The sequence below is a fragment of the Erinaceus europaeus genome, chromosome 8, assembly GCF_950295315.1.
Source record: "Erinaceus europaeus chromosome 8, mEriEur2.1, whole genome shotgun sequence".
Classification (NCBI taxonomy): Eukaryota; Metazoa; Chordata; class Mammalia; order Eulipotyphla; family Erinaceidae; genus Erinaceus; species Erinaceus europaeus.
The window spans coordinates 90445533-90462211 of NC_080169.1; the positions used below are offsets into that span (position 1 = coordinate 90445533).

Consider the following 16679-nt stretch of genomic DNA (forward strand, 5'->3'; position numbering starts at 1 on the left):
ATATTCCACTGAGTGTATGCTCCATAACTTCTTTATCCATATGTTGATGGCATATAGGCTTCTCTCACTGCTTGGCTATTATGAATAATGCAGCTGTACATATAAGGGCACATAGGTACCTTTAAATTAGCACTTTCATGTTTTAAGACTGAATTTCAATAATTTTTCCCTTTTAGTAACAAAATGTGTATTTACATTACTTACATTCTGAATTAATGTCTCAATTCTAAGTCACTTACAAATGTCCTTTTTATTTGACATTCACTCATTAAGTCTAATCTGAAATCCTGGCTGTGCAATACAGCTTTTGAAGGTAGCATTTATCTATCTGCCAACTTCATTCGGACTACTGTCATCATTTTGAGGGCTCTAAATATTATACTAGCAACAAAAAAAAATTTGCCTATTTTCCCATAGCTTGTACAATCATGTACACAGCACTATTTTACCCTAGAATCAACACACAGGAAGACTAAATTTGCCAGGAAAGTATAGATGGAGTTGAAGCTTTATGATATTTTAATATTATTTTGAGAACTTCATATTTCTCAATGCTACTATTAAATCTACTCTAATATGCTATTGTGAAAAGGCATCTTGTACAGTATCTTTGGAGGGAAATTTGGTTATTTTCTTTTAAAAAATATATGTGTGCATACACATATACATACACATATACATAGCAATACAATGTCAGGCATGTTCTCCTTATTGACTATATATATATATATATATATATATATATATATTATATGTTCATATAATATATATATATGTCTAGAAAATTTGAGGTAAATTTTTATAACCTTAAATATATATATATATAGAGGGGGGGGGAGAGAGAGAGAAGTCTAGGCTAGAAATTAAAGATAGCATTTTGGGGGCCGGGTGGTGTGCACCTGGTTAAGCGCACATGTTACAGTGCACAAGGACCTGGGTTCGAGCCCCAAGTCCCCACCTGCAGGGGGAAAGCTTCACAAGTGGTGAAGCAGTGCTACAAGTGTCTCTCTGTCTCTCACCTTCTCTATCCCTCCTTTCCCTCTCAATTTCTGACTGTCTCTATACAATCAATAAATAAAGATATTAAAAAATTTTTAAAAATAAATTAAAAAATTAAGATAGCATTTTTTTGGATTATTCTGAAAAATCAAAAGGAGACCTTTTTTTCTGTCAAAATAATTTCTAGGAAGTAAAAACCAGACTCATACCATGAGAGGCTGGGCCATACATATAATAGCAATTCTAAGAATGGGATAGCACAAATCTCACTAAATAGTGATTTTGGAAATATCACTTTAGTGAACTGTAAACCTAAATTTAAGATATCCTCTATGCAATATATATATTTGTTTTGTTTTCCTCCAGGGTTATTGCTGGGGCTATGTGCTTGCACTACAAATCTACTGCTCCTGCAGCCATATATATATATATATAGATATATATATAGATATATATCAGAGAGAAATTTAGAAAGGAGGAAAAGAAAGATAGAAAGAGAGAGAGAAACCTACAGACCTGCTTCACAGCTTGTAAAGCAATACCCCTGCAGTTGGGGGGCTGGAGGCTTGAACTTGGGATTCCTTGAGCAGCTCCTTGAGCTTCATACTGTGGGCACTTAACTTGGCACACCACCACCTGGCTCCCAAAAATAATGATTTTAAATCAACAATGTTATGTATCTCTTTGAAGTGACTCAACATGTTCTTCAGCTCAACGAAATTCTAGAGAAAAATAGAAATCACACAAACGAATAGTAAGGACTTACTATTTAGGACAAAGTAAACAAATTCAGTGATTTCCTTTTGGAGAGCCCATATTATTTAGCTTGGTGTTTACACTAATCCATTTAACACAGTCCCAATTTCAAAAGCAAAACTGATATTTGAGAGTACAAATCCAGCTAGATAATGGCTTTATTTTGAAAGGAAAGGAAGAATAGAGAATAGGAAGAGACAGGACAAAGTAAGGAAAGAAAAAGATAATCAGTTCCTAAGACTTAATTCCTATTTTTTTAAATGATATTAGTTTAAATGAAATAGAGTTGGCACTTGGTTTCTTGGGTCTTCATTTCATTAAGCTACTCAGATTAGGATAAGTGAAAATAGAAGTAAAGCAATCTTGTTCTTTTTCTCTTAATATAATTGATAGAAACAATAATGAAATAATTTGGTCTTACTGTAAAGACTTAATTACAATTCCTAAATGCATTGTCCAGTTCCAAAGCAGTTAATTGATCTCAATGATAAATGTTAACTAAAGTAAAGTACTCAAGTGGTGAAAATCTAATTTTCAATAGTTACATGTGAATAACTTGTATTTTAAAAAGAATAGATATGCTGACATTAGGATTTTACAAGTGCCTTTGCTGTTTTGAAAAAACAATTCATCCAAATTAACAAGACATTCATATTTCTTCTCCTCTAGAAAGCCAGACTTGCCAGGATCCGGGCAGCCAAGAGCGGAAGTGCAAATGCTTACATGCAGAGTAAACGAAATGGCCTGCTCAGTAATCAACTACAGGTACAGTCAAGCACTTCACTTTGTCTAATGTTCAACTTATTGGTGTAATATTGATTCAAGATTATACTTAATCATATAGTTTTATTATAAATATGGTTGCTAACACAACAAAAATGTCATTTTTAATGACCTCACTCTATCCAGTTCTATTGACTATAACAGTTTAGAAACTGGGCTAAGAAATATTAACAGTGAATCATGAGGTCTTGAAACTTTACATCAGGCTCAACCTGACGCTGTTGACTGGCTACGGAAGAAGGGCAAACGCTAGAAGAAGAATGATTTACATTCAAGTTTGAACAGTATTTCTGCATTGTTTCACTGTGTCATGTAAACATGGTATGATGCTGCGGTTTATAATGAGAAATGTGTATTTGAGGCAAGCGAAATAATTCATGTGACTAGTATGCTTGCTTTCTCACACACAGTTTTGAGCCCAGCCTCCACAGTACTTAGGAATCTATGGTTCTGTGGTATCTTCCTCTCAGTCTCTAGCTTTCTATCTAGAAAAAAAAAGAAAAAAGTTTACTTGGAGCAGTGAGGCCCCAGTGACAACAATGTAGCACTGTGTGTGTTTGATTTTTTTTTTTTCTGGCATAAAACTCTTATGTTCCCTAGAATTTCCTAAATGATGAAAGCTATAAAAGTATTTTGTTATGTAAATAAAGTGAATTCTGAACTAAACCAAAGTACCAAGCTGGAACTTTTAGTCCCAACCCCAACATCCTGGGAGAGAGGAAAGCCTAGAAACTAAATTCAGTCACCAATGGCCACAAGTTTGTAATGACACTTCAAAATAAAACCCTAAGTAAGGATGGAATTCAGAGAACACCTGGTCTGGGTAACAGATGATTTGGAGGAGCAGAATGTGCTCAAAGAACATGAAAAGTGTTTTTCAGTACGTTGCCCTATAAGTAAGTTTCATCCATGCTCCTCTAATGACTGATAGCCCTTCATAATAAATTGATGATTGAGGAAAAACCTAGTTATCTGCATTTTGTGAGCCACTCTAGTAAATCACTGAAATATATATATATATATATATATATATATAATTATTATTATTATTTTTAATCAGAGCACTGTTCATCTCCGGCTTATGGTGGTGAGGGGGATTGAACCTGGGTCGCTGGAGCCTCAGGCATGAGGGTCTGTTTGCATAACCATTATGCTACCTACCCTCCACCCAAATCACTGAAATCTAAAGAGGGGATTATGGGAACCTCTGATCTATAGTTAGTTAAATAATTACAGGTGACCAAAACTTGTTCCTGGTGTTCAAAGGCCAGTCTGAGTCTTAGGACCTCTCCTACTAGTTGTTTAAAAGTACAATTGGGGGAGTCGGGATGTAGTGCAGCGGGCTAAGCACAGGTGGCGCAAAGCACAAAGACCGGCATAAGGATCCCGGTTCGAACCCCAGCTCCCCACCTGCAGGGGAGTCGCTTCACAGGCGGTGAAGCAGGTCTGCAGGTGTCTATCTTTCACTCCTCCTCTCTGTCTTCCCCTCCCTCTCTCCATTTTCTCTCTGTCCTATCCAACAACAACAACAACAACAATAACTACAACGATAAAACAACAAGGGCAACAAAAGGGAAAAAATAAATAAAATAAATATTTTAAAAAAAAAGTACAATTGGTGGGGCTGGGTAGTGGTACAGCTGGTTGAGCAGACATGTTACAATGCAGAAGGGCCCAGATTAAAGCTCCCGGTCCCCACCTACAGGGGTAAAGCATCACAAGTGGTGAAGCAGTGTTGCAGGTAAAGCAGTGCTACAGGTGTCTCTCCATCTCTCTTCCTCTCTATCTCCTGCTCCTCTCAGTTTTTGGCTGTTTCTATCCAATAAATAAAGAAACTGACATAGTTATTTATTTATTCCCTTTTGTTGCCCTTGTTGTTTTACTGTTGTACTTATATTGCTGTTGTCATTGTTGGATAGGATAGAGAGAAATGGAGAGAGGAGGGGAAGACAACGAGGAGGAGAGAAAGACACCTGCAGACTTGCTTCACCGCTTGTGAAGCGACACCCCTGCAGGTGGGGGGGGGGGAGGGCCTTGAACTGGGATCCTTATGAAGGTCCTTGCTATTGCGCCACCTGCACTTAACCTGCTGCTCTACCGCTCAACTCCCAAAACTGATATATATATTTTTAAAAGTACAACTGATAATCATTGCTGGCCACTAATAACTCAAATGCTGTGAGTGGGAAGTGTATAATTGTAGTATTGAGTCCATAGCCAATGGTTTATGATACTGTGTCCTGAAAGACAGTTTCCAAATTGAGCTGGACTACATATACAACCCATAGTGCCTAGAATATTGTTTAATGATGTCGGAGAAGCCCACTTACCCTCTAATCTGAATTAAATTGAAAACTATTTTTACATAGGAAAGTTGAAAAGTTTTCAGTAAATCAATTGCCAAGTGTACTTCAAAATTATTTATGCTCTTTTTCAGTTAAATTGAGAAGGAATTTGATTGTGGTATGAAACTTTGTTTTACTTTTTTTTTTATATAAAAGGGAAACAGTGACAAAACCATAGGATAAGAGATACAACTCCACACAATTCCCACTACCAGATCTCCATATCCCATCCCCTCCCCTGATAGTTTTCCTATTCTTTATCCCTCTGGCAGTATGGACCCAAGGTCATTGTGGGATGCAGAAGGTGGAAGGTCTGGCTTCTGTAATTGCTTCCCCGCTGAACACGGGCTTGACAGGTCAATCCATACTCCCAGCCTGTCTCTCTCTTTCCCTAGTAGGGTGGGGCTCTGGGGAAGCAGAGCTCCAGGACACATTGGTGGGGTTGTCTGTCCAGGGAAGTCTGGTTGGCATCATGCTAGCATCTGGAACCTGGTGGCTGAAAAGAGAGTTAACATATGAAACCAAACAAATTGTTGATCAGTCATGAACTTAAAGGCTGTAATAGTGCAGATGAAGAGTTGGGGGGGTCCTCCATTTTGTAGATAGCTAGTAGGCATATTTTAGTTATATTCCAAAGGGCCTGTGGCTATACTAGTTTTTAATGAAGGAAACACCACTTATTTTTCTTCTTCTTCTTCTTTTTTTTTTTTTTTTTTTTTGCCAGAGCACTGCTCAGCTCTGGCTTATGGTGGTGCAGGGGATTGAACCTGGGACTTTGGAGCCTCAGGCATGAGAGTCTCTTTGCATAACCATTATGCTATCTACCCCTGCCCCACTTATTCTAATAAACATCACAAGGTATAAAAATAGAACCTGAGAAATTTATTTTTACCTCAGGACTTTCTTTTAATGTGCATGATTCTATCATAATCTTTACTTATAAAATAGTTCTCATGCAAGTGAGCATGATAGGGGTTTCAGGATTATCTCAGAACTAGAGTAAAGCTTATTGTCGAACAATAATAGTGCTCAGGCTTTCAAAGAAAGTTGATAGTCGAATGAGTAAAAGATTTCAGTTCAGGGAGAAAAGTCTCAAAGACCAGACTGCTAATTTGATGAAAATATAAATGCTGATTATTAAACTTAAGAGCCGCTGTACATTTATCTCTTTTTCTTTAAAAATAATAATAAATAATAAAATGCTGCCATTTAATCTCAGGAAATAGGCCAGATCTCTCTGTGGAAATGTGTAGCTGAGATTTTCATTGTTTGCAAATAAAATAGGAAGCCATTCTCTTCTTTGTGTTAACAGTCCTCAGAGGATGAGCAGGCCTTTGTTAGCAAATCCGGCTCCAGCTTTGAAACTCAGCACCACCACCTGCTTCACTGCCTGGAAAAAACCACGGTAAGGAAGCAAACATTACTGCCTGCTACTGTTCAGACAGTAATCCTGTTCGCTTTGTAAATATGTACAGTTTCTAAGCACGATTTCACTGTCTGCATTAAGGTAACTGGCAAAACAAACAAAAAAAAACCCCACAAATTTAAAATTATTTTAAGGGACCGGGTGTTGGCACATCTGGCTGGGTGCACATGACACAATGTGCAAGGACCTGGGTTCGAGTCCCTGGTCCCCACCTGCAGAGGGAAAGCTTTGCAAGTGGTGAAGCATGTGTCTCTCTGTCTCTCTTCCTCTCCATCATCCCTTCCCTCTTCATTTCTGGCTGTTTCTATCAAATAAGTAAATATAATAAATTCTTTTAAAATACCAGTGACTTTTTGATTTATAACTAAAAGTGGGTAGCAAAATTTTAAGGTTACAAGTTATAGTTCTGTGCTGCACTCCACCATCAAAGCTCTGTGTACCCACCCTCCAAAACCTGCAGTGACTTTTCAAATAGAAAAGTATTTTAGAAACCTATTTCCAATTGTTCTACCCTTAGTGATTATCTGAATTCTAGTCTAAACTGTCAAATTAATGCATATGGAAAGTTGTATTCCCACAGCTGATTGCAGTTTCTGTAAAATACCACCATCCTCCAAGAAATGCAGATGAAATGGGGGGGGGGGTGAAGTTTAAATGTTTCTGACAGTTTGACAAAGTGAATATTAATAGTTATACAAAATACAGAATAAGATAATATATGCATTTATTTCATTTAGATATGGTAATATAGATAACAAAAATCAACTTCTCTCATAAGAAAAATTGCATTTAATCACTATCCTGTCCCTTAAAAATACAGGTTTATATGGGCGGGTGGTGGCACAGCAGGTTAAGTGCACATGGCGTAAAGTGCAAGAACTGGCATAAGGATCCCAGTACGAGCCCCTGGCTCCCTAGCTGTAGGGGTCACTTCACAAGTGGTGAAGCTGTTCTGCAGGTGTCTTTCTCTCCCCCTCTCTGTTTTCCCCTCCTCTCTCGATTTCATTCTGTCTTATCCAACAACAATGATGGTATTAATAATAATAACAGCAATGATAACCAAAGGCAACAAAAGGAAAAAAATAGCCTTCAGGAGCAGTAGATTCATAGTGCAGGCACTGAGCCCCAGCAATAACCCTGGAGGCAAGGGAAAAAAAAAAGAATATGGATTTACTCTGCATTTTTCCACGGAGAAGCTCTAAAGAGGACCACTTCTTTATGTACCCATTCCTTGACCATCTTGTCAAAATATGAGGCTCATGGTCTGACCATGGAGTAGTACAAAACTTCCATAATATTTATATCAAGTCTGTTCACTCATTCACCAAAGATACATCATTTGTGTTCTCAAAGCCAACTTACTTCCCACTCATTTACCAATAGTTTCAATAAATATGCATTATTTGCCTTCTATTGATGTATGTTAGACTGTGAGCCAGATGCTAGTTACACACTGTGAAGTCTAGTGAGCCTCTCTCCACATGGAGTTTCTACATGCAGGACAAAATCTGGATGTTACTGGAGAAAGGCAGTGAACAGCTGAAGCAACAGTGGGATAAACAAGGCAGGGCTATGAGGCTTCAAGACCCAGCAAGAAGGAAATTGAGTTGAGGCTCAGGAAGTTAATCAAAGAAGTGAAATACTAACAGATGAAATAAGCACCATAGGGATGCTAAGACTTGGTCTAAGAAGAAGAAGAAAAAGGAGTTGGTTGGCAGGAGAGATTATGGCCTAGTTTCATAAGAAGTATAGGGACAGGAAAGCTAATGAATGAATACTGTTAGGCTTAGGAGGTTAAGAATTTCGTCTCTGCCTCATAATAAATGGGATATTACTTGAGGATTTTATGCAGAGAAACTATGTTATCATTATTATATTTGCATTTTTAACTAGCGATAAGGATTGGTCCTAATTTCTTGGGATTTCCCTTTGAAATCGTACTGATGACATTAATAATAGAAATATTTAGTCTTCTTTTACTTGACTTTTTAAAACTACTTTACAATTTTTAGGCAAAAATATTTAACATCAATTAATATAATTTGCATTGTGCTAGCTACAAAAATATATGGTTTTCACCAACAAAATTATATCTTCCAATCACTCATGAGATAAATTAGAATCTCATGCTTTATAGTTTGTCATATGTGTTTAAAATGTGAGTTGTAAGAGAACAAAGTAGGTTGTGAGTTTTTTTAAGCAATGTATTTTTTCCACAAAATTTAATACTTAACATGAATTCTGTCTTAACTAATCATATTATTCTCTGGACTTAAAACAGTGAATATTAAATTCCATTTACTTCAAAATGCTTGTCCCAGCAAAGCAATGAAAGGAATAAGCACTAAAGTAATCTATTTCCTATAAGGCAGTGAATCATTTCAATTGTTTTGCTAATATTTTAGGATGAGAGATGATTAGGTGGATTTTGATATGTGTGAAACTTTCCATTATAAAACTATTCACACACAAAGAAAGAAATAGTAATTGAAATTCTCTAGTAGTTCGGACCAAAAATGCATTCACTTATGCTTCTAAAGTTAAAATTCTTACCTGGGCATTGAAGGAGGAAATTCTTTATTATAAGTTTTAAAAAACAAAATTGATGCTGTATTTTGAAATATTTTATTTTAATTTATGATTTAATATTGATTTACAAGATGGTGAGGGGTATAATTGTAATAGGAGTGTAATTCCATATAGCTCCCACAACCAGTGTTTCATATCCCATCATCTCCATTGAAAAGTTCCCCATTGTTTACCCCTCTGGAAGTATGGAGCAAAATTCTCTTTGGGATGCAAAAGGTGGGAGCTCAGACTTCTGCAACTGCTTCTCTGCTAGACAGGAATGCCTGCAGGTTGATCCATATCACCAGCTTGTTTTCATCCCTTCCTGGTGGAGTAAGGTTCTCATGAGGTGAGGTTCCAGGAAGCATTGGTGATGGTATCTGCCCAGGGAAGTCAGGATGGAATCATAGTAGTTTCTGGGACTTGGCAACTGAAATACAATAAGATGGAAAACAAGAAAAAATGTTTAATAAGCAGGAACCATAAAGTAGAAATAGAGCATATGATAGTAGGAATCTTAGAAGGAAGCTAGGAAGTCTATTTTAGGAATGTTCCTAGGAGACTATGTCTTAATTTTTGCTTGAGATTAATAGCTAACATAGGGGTGGGCCAGAAATATTGTCTAGAAAGATGGTGTCAGAATTAAGAGTAGAACTAGGAAGCAGGATTAGGGGAGAGTGTTGCTTACAAACTTGAAGAAGATATATAAATGCAGTTAACTGTTTACCACAATAATCTAACCCAGGGCTTATATTCACATTTAGCACAGGAGCCAGTACAACCTATGAGTCCCTGTCAAACAGCTCATAGTCCATAGTCACAGCTGGGAACATTCTAGGCTGTGCTAATTTCAGAGCTAGTGTTCTTCAGGTGGCACAGTAGGATGACCTAGCCTCCCTTCAGAAAGTGGGGCAGTCTCTAACATTTGCTATTTCATAGTTAGGCTATGGCACTACAGAAGCCTACAAAAGTGCTTATAATGATGTCCCAATGGGTGTGACCAGTGATGGTATAGACAGGGATCTATCAGAGGTCTTTTGCCCTTATCCAACTATTGTAGTCACTTCTTCATCTGATAAGCTTTTTTTTTTCAAATGTAACTTTTTTTTAAAAAATTATTTATTTTATTTATTTATTCCCTTTTGTTGCCCTTGTTGTTTTATTGTTGTGGTTATTATTGTTGTTGTTGTTGTTGGATAGGACAGAGAGAAATGGAGAGAGGGAGGGGAAGACAGAGAGGAGGAGAGAAAGATAGACACCTGCAGACCTGCTTCACCGCCTGTGAAACAACTCCCCTGCAGGTGGGGAGCCGGGGTTTGAATCGGGATCCTTATGCTGGTCCTCATGCTTTGCGCCACCTGCGCTTAACCCGCTGCGCTACAGCCCGACTCCCCTGATAAGCTTTTTTAAAGATGTTGTTTGTGAAATGATTCTCATATACTGTCTGTTTCTAGGCTTGACCCCTAAACACAGGTAGAGATGGAATCATGGGTAGTCAATAATGTCCCATATAGATGAAAAAGGAGATAATATTTTCAGGGCTAACCCCTTCTGGGACAAACATAAAGTGACACACTTTGCAGATAAAAGTATTTTATTTATTTGACTAATAAGTCTTATTTTTCTATGTACTGGAAATTTTACAAGGACATCTAAAGAAATGTAAAGCTTCTTAGTTATCTCATTTTCTAATTAAAAAATGTTTTCACTCCCATGTGAAAACATTTGCTAGTATATAACAGACCCTCTAACCTGGGAAATATGATTAAAGTGATCCCTTTTCAAAAAAAAAAAAGTCCTTTTTCATAGCTTCAAACTGTTCAAAATTTTTTTTTAAATGTGAGTTTACACATCCCCTGTGGTCATGTATTTATATTCATCTTCATCTTCAACATCTTCAAGGGTCTTTATTTATTTTTTAGCTTGTAAATTCCAGATCTTATGTGTATATTAAAAGTGTATTTTAAAATAAAATTAGCCTATAAATTGATAAAAATCAGTCTGCATCTTCCAATCTCGAGGCCTAGAGATATTTTCTTTTCACACAAGTGTCAACAGAAGTTGACTTTGATATTCAAAAATTTCTGGAGATAGTTTTGGTTATCCATAGGATAACATTCGGACTACTTATATAGTGGACACATTTGATTTTTAAAAATAAAGTTATTCATTTCCTTCTTTAAAATTATAATGAATTTTTTTGCTTTCTTCACATTTTCTTATACCATTGGAACAGAATCACGAGTTTGTGGATGAACAAGTCTTTGAAGAGAGCTGCATGGAAGTTGCAACTGTTAATCGTCCTTCAAGTCACAGTCCCTCTCTCTCTTCACAAGGGATTACCAGTACCTGCTGTTCAAGGAGACACAAAAAAACTTTCCGCATTCCCAACACCAATGTATCAGGAAGCCACAGAGGCAGCGTGCAAGAACTCAGCACAATTCAAATCAGATGTGTGGAGAGAACTCCACTGTCTAACAGGTATCTGAGACTCTCTGTGTTTGTACTCATAAACCTATATTGCATTTCAAAGCATTTTCTCCACCTGCAGCCTCTGTGGTATCTAAATCCTAGCTCCTGGGTTTTAGGATGAGACAAATCTGATAATGAACAAATAGGGAGAAGGAATCTACTAGCATATTTATTGAGTCAAAAGTGTTATCTGTATCAGAACTGAAGTAGTAGTAAGATGATCACTTATGTGCAAATGTATTTCTAATGTCTTCAACTCTGCTACAACTGTTTATTTTTGTTTTTGTTGTTGTTGTTTTTTTACTCCAGGGTTATCGTTGGGGCTTGGTGCTGGCACTGTGAATCCACTACTCCTGGCACTGGCAGCCATTTTCTTCTATTTTATTGGATAGGACAAAGAGAAAATAAGAGAGATGGGGAAGAGAGAGAGAGAGAGAGAGAGAGAGAGAGAGAGAGAGAAAGATAGGCACCTGCAGACAGGCTTCACCACTTGTGAAATGTCCCCTCTGCAGATGGGGAGCCAGGAGCTCAAGCCTGAATCTTTGTGGGAGTCCTTGGGCTTAGTACTATGTAAACTTAACTGGGTGTACCACCACCTGACCCCAACTCTACAACTTCTTATTTGAGCAGAATCCTCTGTACTTAGCAGACCTTTGATGCAAATATAAATGACCTAAAAAGATAGTCAGCAGGACTAAAAATGATTAAATCAATACTAATGTGATTGAGAAGTATGCAATACTACCTAAAAAACATACGTTCGATTTAGCAATGAAAATTTAAGCTGAGCTGACACAAACCTTCAGACTCATTACATAATTTTGATCCTTATAATCTTATTAATCACAACAAGCAAACTTATGAATTCAGTACAAAAAAGAAAGTTAAGATGAGTGAAATGTTAAAATTGCTGGGGTCTGATGGTGGCACACCTGATTGAGCATACATATGACCATTTGCAAGGACTGCGTTCAGTACCCACCACCAGCTATTCAGCAGGTGTCTCTTTTTCTCTCTCCCTCTCTATCTTCCCCTCTTCTCTCAATTTCTCTCTATTCTATCAAGTAAAAATAGAATGGAAAAAAAAAGGTCACTGAACCCCTGCAATAAGCCTGTTGGCAATAAAAAAAAAAAAAGGAAAGAAGGAAAGAAATAAAGAAGGAAGGGAGGGAAGGAAAGAAGGAAGAGTTACTGTTACTTATTCTGGTTAGTCTATGGCCAATTTAAGTAATTTTTTCCTTTTGGCATTTACCATGTTTCTCTTTCTTTTCTTTTCTTTTTACCATGAACATATACATGTAATAAAAAGTAGTACACTCAAATTAGACAAGTCTCTTAGAAATTTCTCCCAAGATAATTTTTTCTTGTTGTTTAAAATAAATTATATATATATATATATATATATATATATATCATGTCTCTGAAATCAGAATATTACATTTTAAAGCAATGAAATATTTTAATCTCTAAGATGCCCTACCTGTACATTATTTTACATCTTTTTCAAAAAGTAGGAAAGGGATAAATGTTGAGAATTAAAATCTTAGGACACAGGGATTTTAATTGATACTACATTATATCAAGTTTAAGTTGCTATATATACACACACACACACACACACATATATATGCCACTCCTTGTTCCTTTTCCCTTTGACCATACCTGTATAGATAAAACTCCTGCAAGAGTACCACTTGGAAAAGACTTGAAGTATTATGTCATAATGACTGACATTTTGGGGACTTTCAAATTTGGCCGTTGCAAGGTTGAGAGCTTTAAAAGCAGCATACAGTCCAAAGAGAAAATGCTAAAAAGATTTCTGATCAAAGAAATCAAATTAATTTCTGATCAATCCACAGGGCATTTGGTTTTCATAACAGTATTTCAAATCTCATAGAAATCTTGTCTTAAAAAGAAAAAAAAAACTTTGTTTAACTCAAGTTTTCCAAAAACTTATCTGATCCTCTTTCTCTCATAATTGAAAAAAAAAATTGGGGTAAAATTGTTTGAACTAAACTGAACTGTCATTTTAGACATTTGTATGATGTTAATTAATACCTTGACTAATATGGGTCGAACATTATTTAAGAGTTGATTTTTTTTTTAATCATGAAAATTGTTCTTGGACATTTACAATGTTAATTATAAAAAAAGAAATGTATTCCTCAGTTGTAGAGAGATCTTTTTCAAATAAACAATTGGCTTACTTAAATATATGTTTTCCTCGTCAGCCGATCCAGTCTAAATGCCAAAATGGAAGAGTGTGTTAAACTAAACTGTGAACAACCTTATGTGACTACAGCAATAATAAGCATCCCAACACCTCCAGTAACCACACCTGAAGGAGACGACAGGCCAGAATCTCCTGAGTACTCAGGAGGAAATATTGTCAGAGTGTCTGCTTTGTAAGACTACTGGAACCAGGGCTAAGAGAATGACAGCCCTAGCTGTGGAAAGAATTACAGTGTGGAAGAGAGAAGAAACAATAAACCATTTGTAGATGAAAATGGCAAATCAAGAAAGTGACACACACAAAAAAAAAACAAAGCTTCTAAACCAGAGGATGGAAATAAAAACACCAAATGGCATTTCTAGACAGTTGGACCTATTATATGTAACCTATGGTCCTTTGACTTTGTGAATGAGCACAATGAAATGCCTCCTACTGATGCTTCTTATAACCAGAACTCTTTTTTAATAAAACAAATAAAATGAATCTTTGAACATAATGTTCCAGTTGAATGCAAAACAAAAAAATATGGAAAAACATTTTGATAAAAATTTTTCCTGTTGAAGCCATGAACATTGGCTGTAATGAAGATTATTAGTATGTTTAAAAATCTCATACACCACATTTGTATTGACTGAAGGCAACCATGATAATGCATGCTAGAATTCTTTGGAGCAGTGTTCTCAGTTTCCTTCTGTTGTCTTCAGAATAGGCATGATAAACTATAATTATAAAAAGGGGAAATTTCTGTGCACTTACAAGCGGGTTGTTCATGTTCTATGGTGAGCTGTGCAAATAAACTCCTTTTAGAACCACAGTATTTCTCCTGGGGATGCTCATTAGTACATTTAAAGTGCTCAGATAGTTCAGTATTAATTCTCATTTTACCTTGTACCTAGATACTGTTACAACTGCAATAATTCATTGTACACCTGTTGTATCAGGAATCAGGATATTTTGTTGTTGTACTTTCCAGATTTCATAGATATGAGAAAATACCACATTCACAGAAAAGCTTCTGATGTGGCTGGGTTTTAAATAACTTTTTAATCCAAAAATACTGTGCCATTAATGTTTTTCAGTAATATTCTTTGGTCCACAGTATTTCTGTGACAGTGTGTTACTTCTTCCTGTATTTCTATAGCGCCTTTCTATTGGGTTTATCATCATCAACAGGACTTTTTGTAGTTCAAACAACTTTCCTACTTTTGTATTCCCCAACCAATTATCTTGTAAGTATATTATCAACATCAATCCCCTTGGAAAGAGAAAAAAAAAGGAGTTGGCATCTATAAATTATCTCTGATATCTTTGCTGTTATAGAAAAGCCCAAATACTGAATTTATCTCTACGTGTCATAAAAGTTGGATGGAACTAGCGTTACAGGACCAATGATCCCAGAATCTCACTTGATGTATTATTTATTTTGCTTTAGATCTTGAATACATTTTGAGAATAACACATAGGAATTGAAATGCAGAGATAAACTGGAGTGCTTTATATAGCAATATTTGATGAAAGCAAGCTTTCTACACTACTGGAGGAAGCAGCACAAAATTATCTCAGAAAGGTTCCTTTACCTTGCAAGGAAAAATTTTCTCTACTAAATCAAGAGAACAGGAGTTTTGTGATGCAATGTTGATGTCTATGTACATTTAAGTGAAAAAGTCTTTATGCCTTTTCACCTTTAAATATATCAGCAGATGTGTCTGCACGTGACAGTGTAATAAAGTTTTATGTCAAATAAGAAGTTTCGTTCATTCTGAACCACCATTGTAAGGAATAAAGTTTAGTTTCTATACACAGAAAAAGTTAAGAATTATCCTTCATATAGATATTTTAAATGATTATCATAATTTATCATAAGAAGGAATTAAACTATTTTCAAGTAAAGCCAGAAATTCTTGCTTCCCATTTCTAGAATAGCTTCTAGAACAGTACTATGCACACAGTAGATATTAATAAACATTTGCTGAGTGAAGGTAAGATAAACTCTACTTTCTTGGGAAGAACTGGCTTTATTCCTAGTATGTCTTTTAAAAGTTACTAATCTTCCTGAAGCGTGAATATTAATAATTACATTAACACCTGCCTCGTGTCACTTAATGCTTCTAGAGAAAATATATAGTGAAACTTTTTTATGGCATTTGTTGGCATTTTTAAAGAATAGACTAAGAAAACCACAATCAGGAATAACTAGGTATTTTGATTCCCAACAAGAAGTTCTATTTTCATGTTCTTAATACAACATTTAAAAAAATGCATTAGATGACTTCAATTGGCAGTTCTGCCTCCTTTTTTGACTTATCATTTATCCCAAAACTATTAACTTCTTTAGACTTTTGGAAAAGAAAGAACAACTTTTTGGTGTTTAGGTAATTTAAAAATATATTGTGTTGGTGGTGAATGACTATTGATGATTGTATTAAGTGCATCTGTGTTGTAAGTGAAATGTAATTATTTCTGTGTACCATATGAAGTAACCAAGGTCTTTGTTTTTGACAATTTTGTTTGAAATCCATGATCTTGTTTCAAGAATAGCATAATATCTGCATTATGCTGAAAAAATAGACCTTTGGAAAACTGCTTAAATAAAACATGTGCATGCTCAAACAGGAATATGTGGTCTACAGGTACTTTTCTTAGATTTCTTTTTTAAAAAAAGAATGTGTCACACTCACATATTTGGAAGAACCATGAACAGGTAAAACTCAGAGAGTCTATCAATTGTGAACAAGATTTACATCTAGTAAAAACTGGTAAAGAGATTAGAATTTCTTTTAACAGCAATGATTATATGGGCAGATACTTTAATTGAAAACTTAGTGTCATTAAGGGATTAGAAAAAAAAAGCCTGTCATAACTTTAAATGATCACCTTTGAAGGACTATATTGTCAACTACAACTCCACAGTTACAAACTGATAATGTAGGTATATTGCAAAGATTGGTAAGTCATTAAAAAGAAGGTGATAAGAAGTTGGGCAGTAGTGCAGCGGGGTAAGAGCACTTGGCGCAAAGCGTAAGAACTGGTCTAAGGATCTGGTTTCCAGCCCCCGGCTCCCCACCTGCAAGGGAGTAGCTTCACAGGTAGTGAAGCA

At 35.9% G+C, this 16679-nt stretch overlaps 1 protein-coding gene across 1 annotated transcript in view; it reads left to right on the plus strand.

The window, feature by feature from the left end:
• Positions 1-16198, plus strand: part of LOC103115258 (potassium voltage-gated channel subfamily D member 2) — a 33179-nt gene extending 16981 nt beyond the window's left edge. Inside the window, exons 2-5 of the mRNA XM_060195662.1 lie at positions 2425-2520; positions 6196-6288; positions 11114-11358; positions 13581-16198. Of these exons, the coding sequence (XP_060051645.1) occupies positions 2425-2520; positions 6196-6288; positions 11114-11358; positions 13581-13758 (612 nt within the window). The 3' untranslated portion in view covers positions 13759-16198. The remainder of the gene's footprint in view (positions 1-2424; positions 2521-6195; positions 6289-11113; positions 11359-13580) is intronic.
• Positions 16199-16679: the final 481 nt, after the last annotated feature.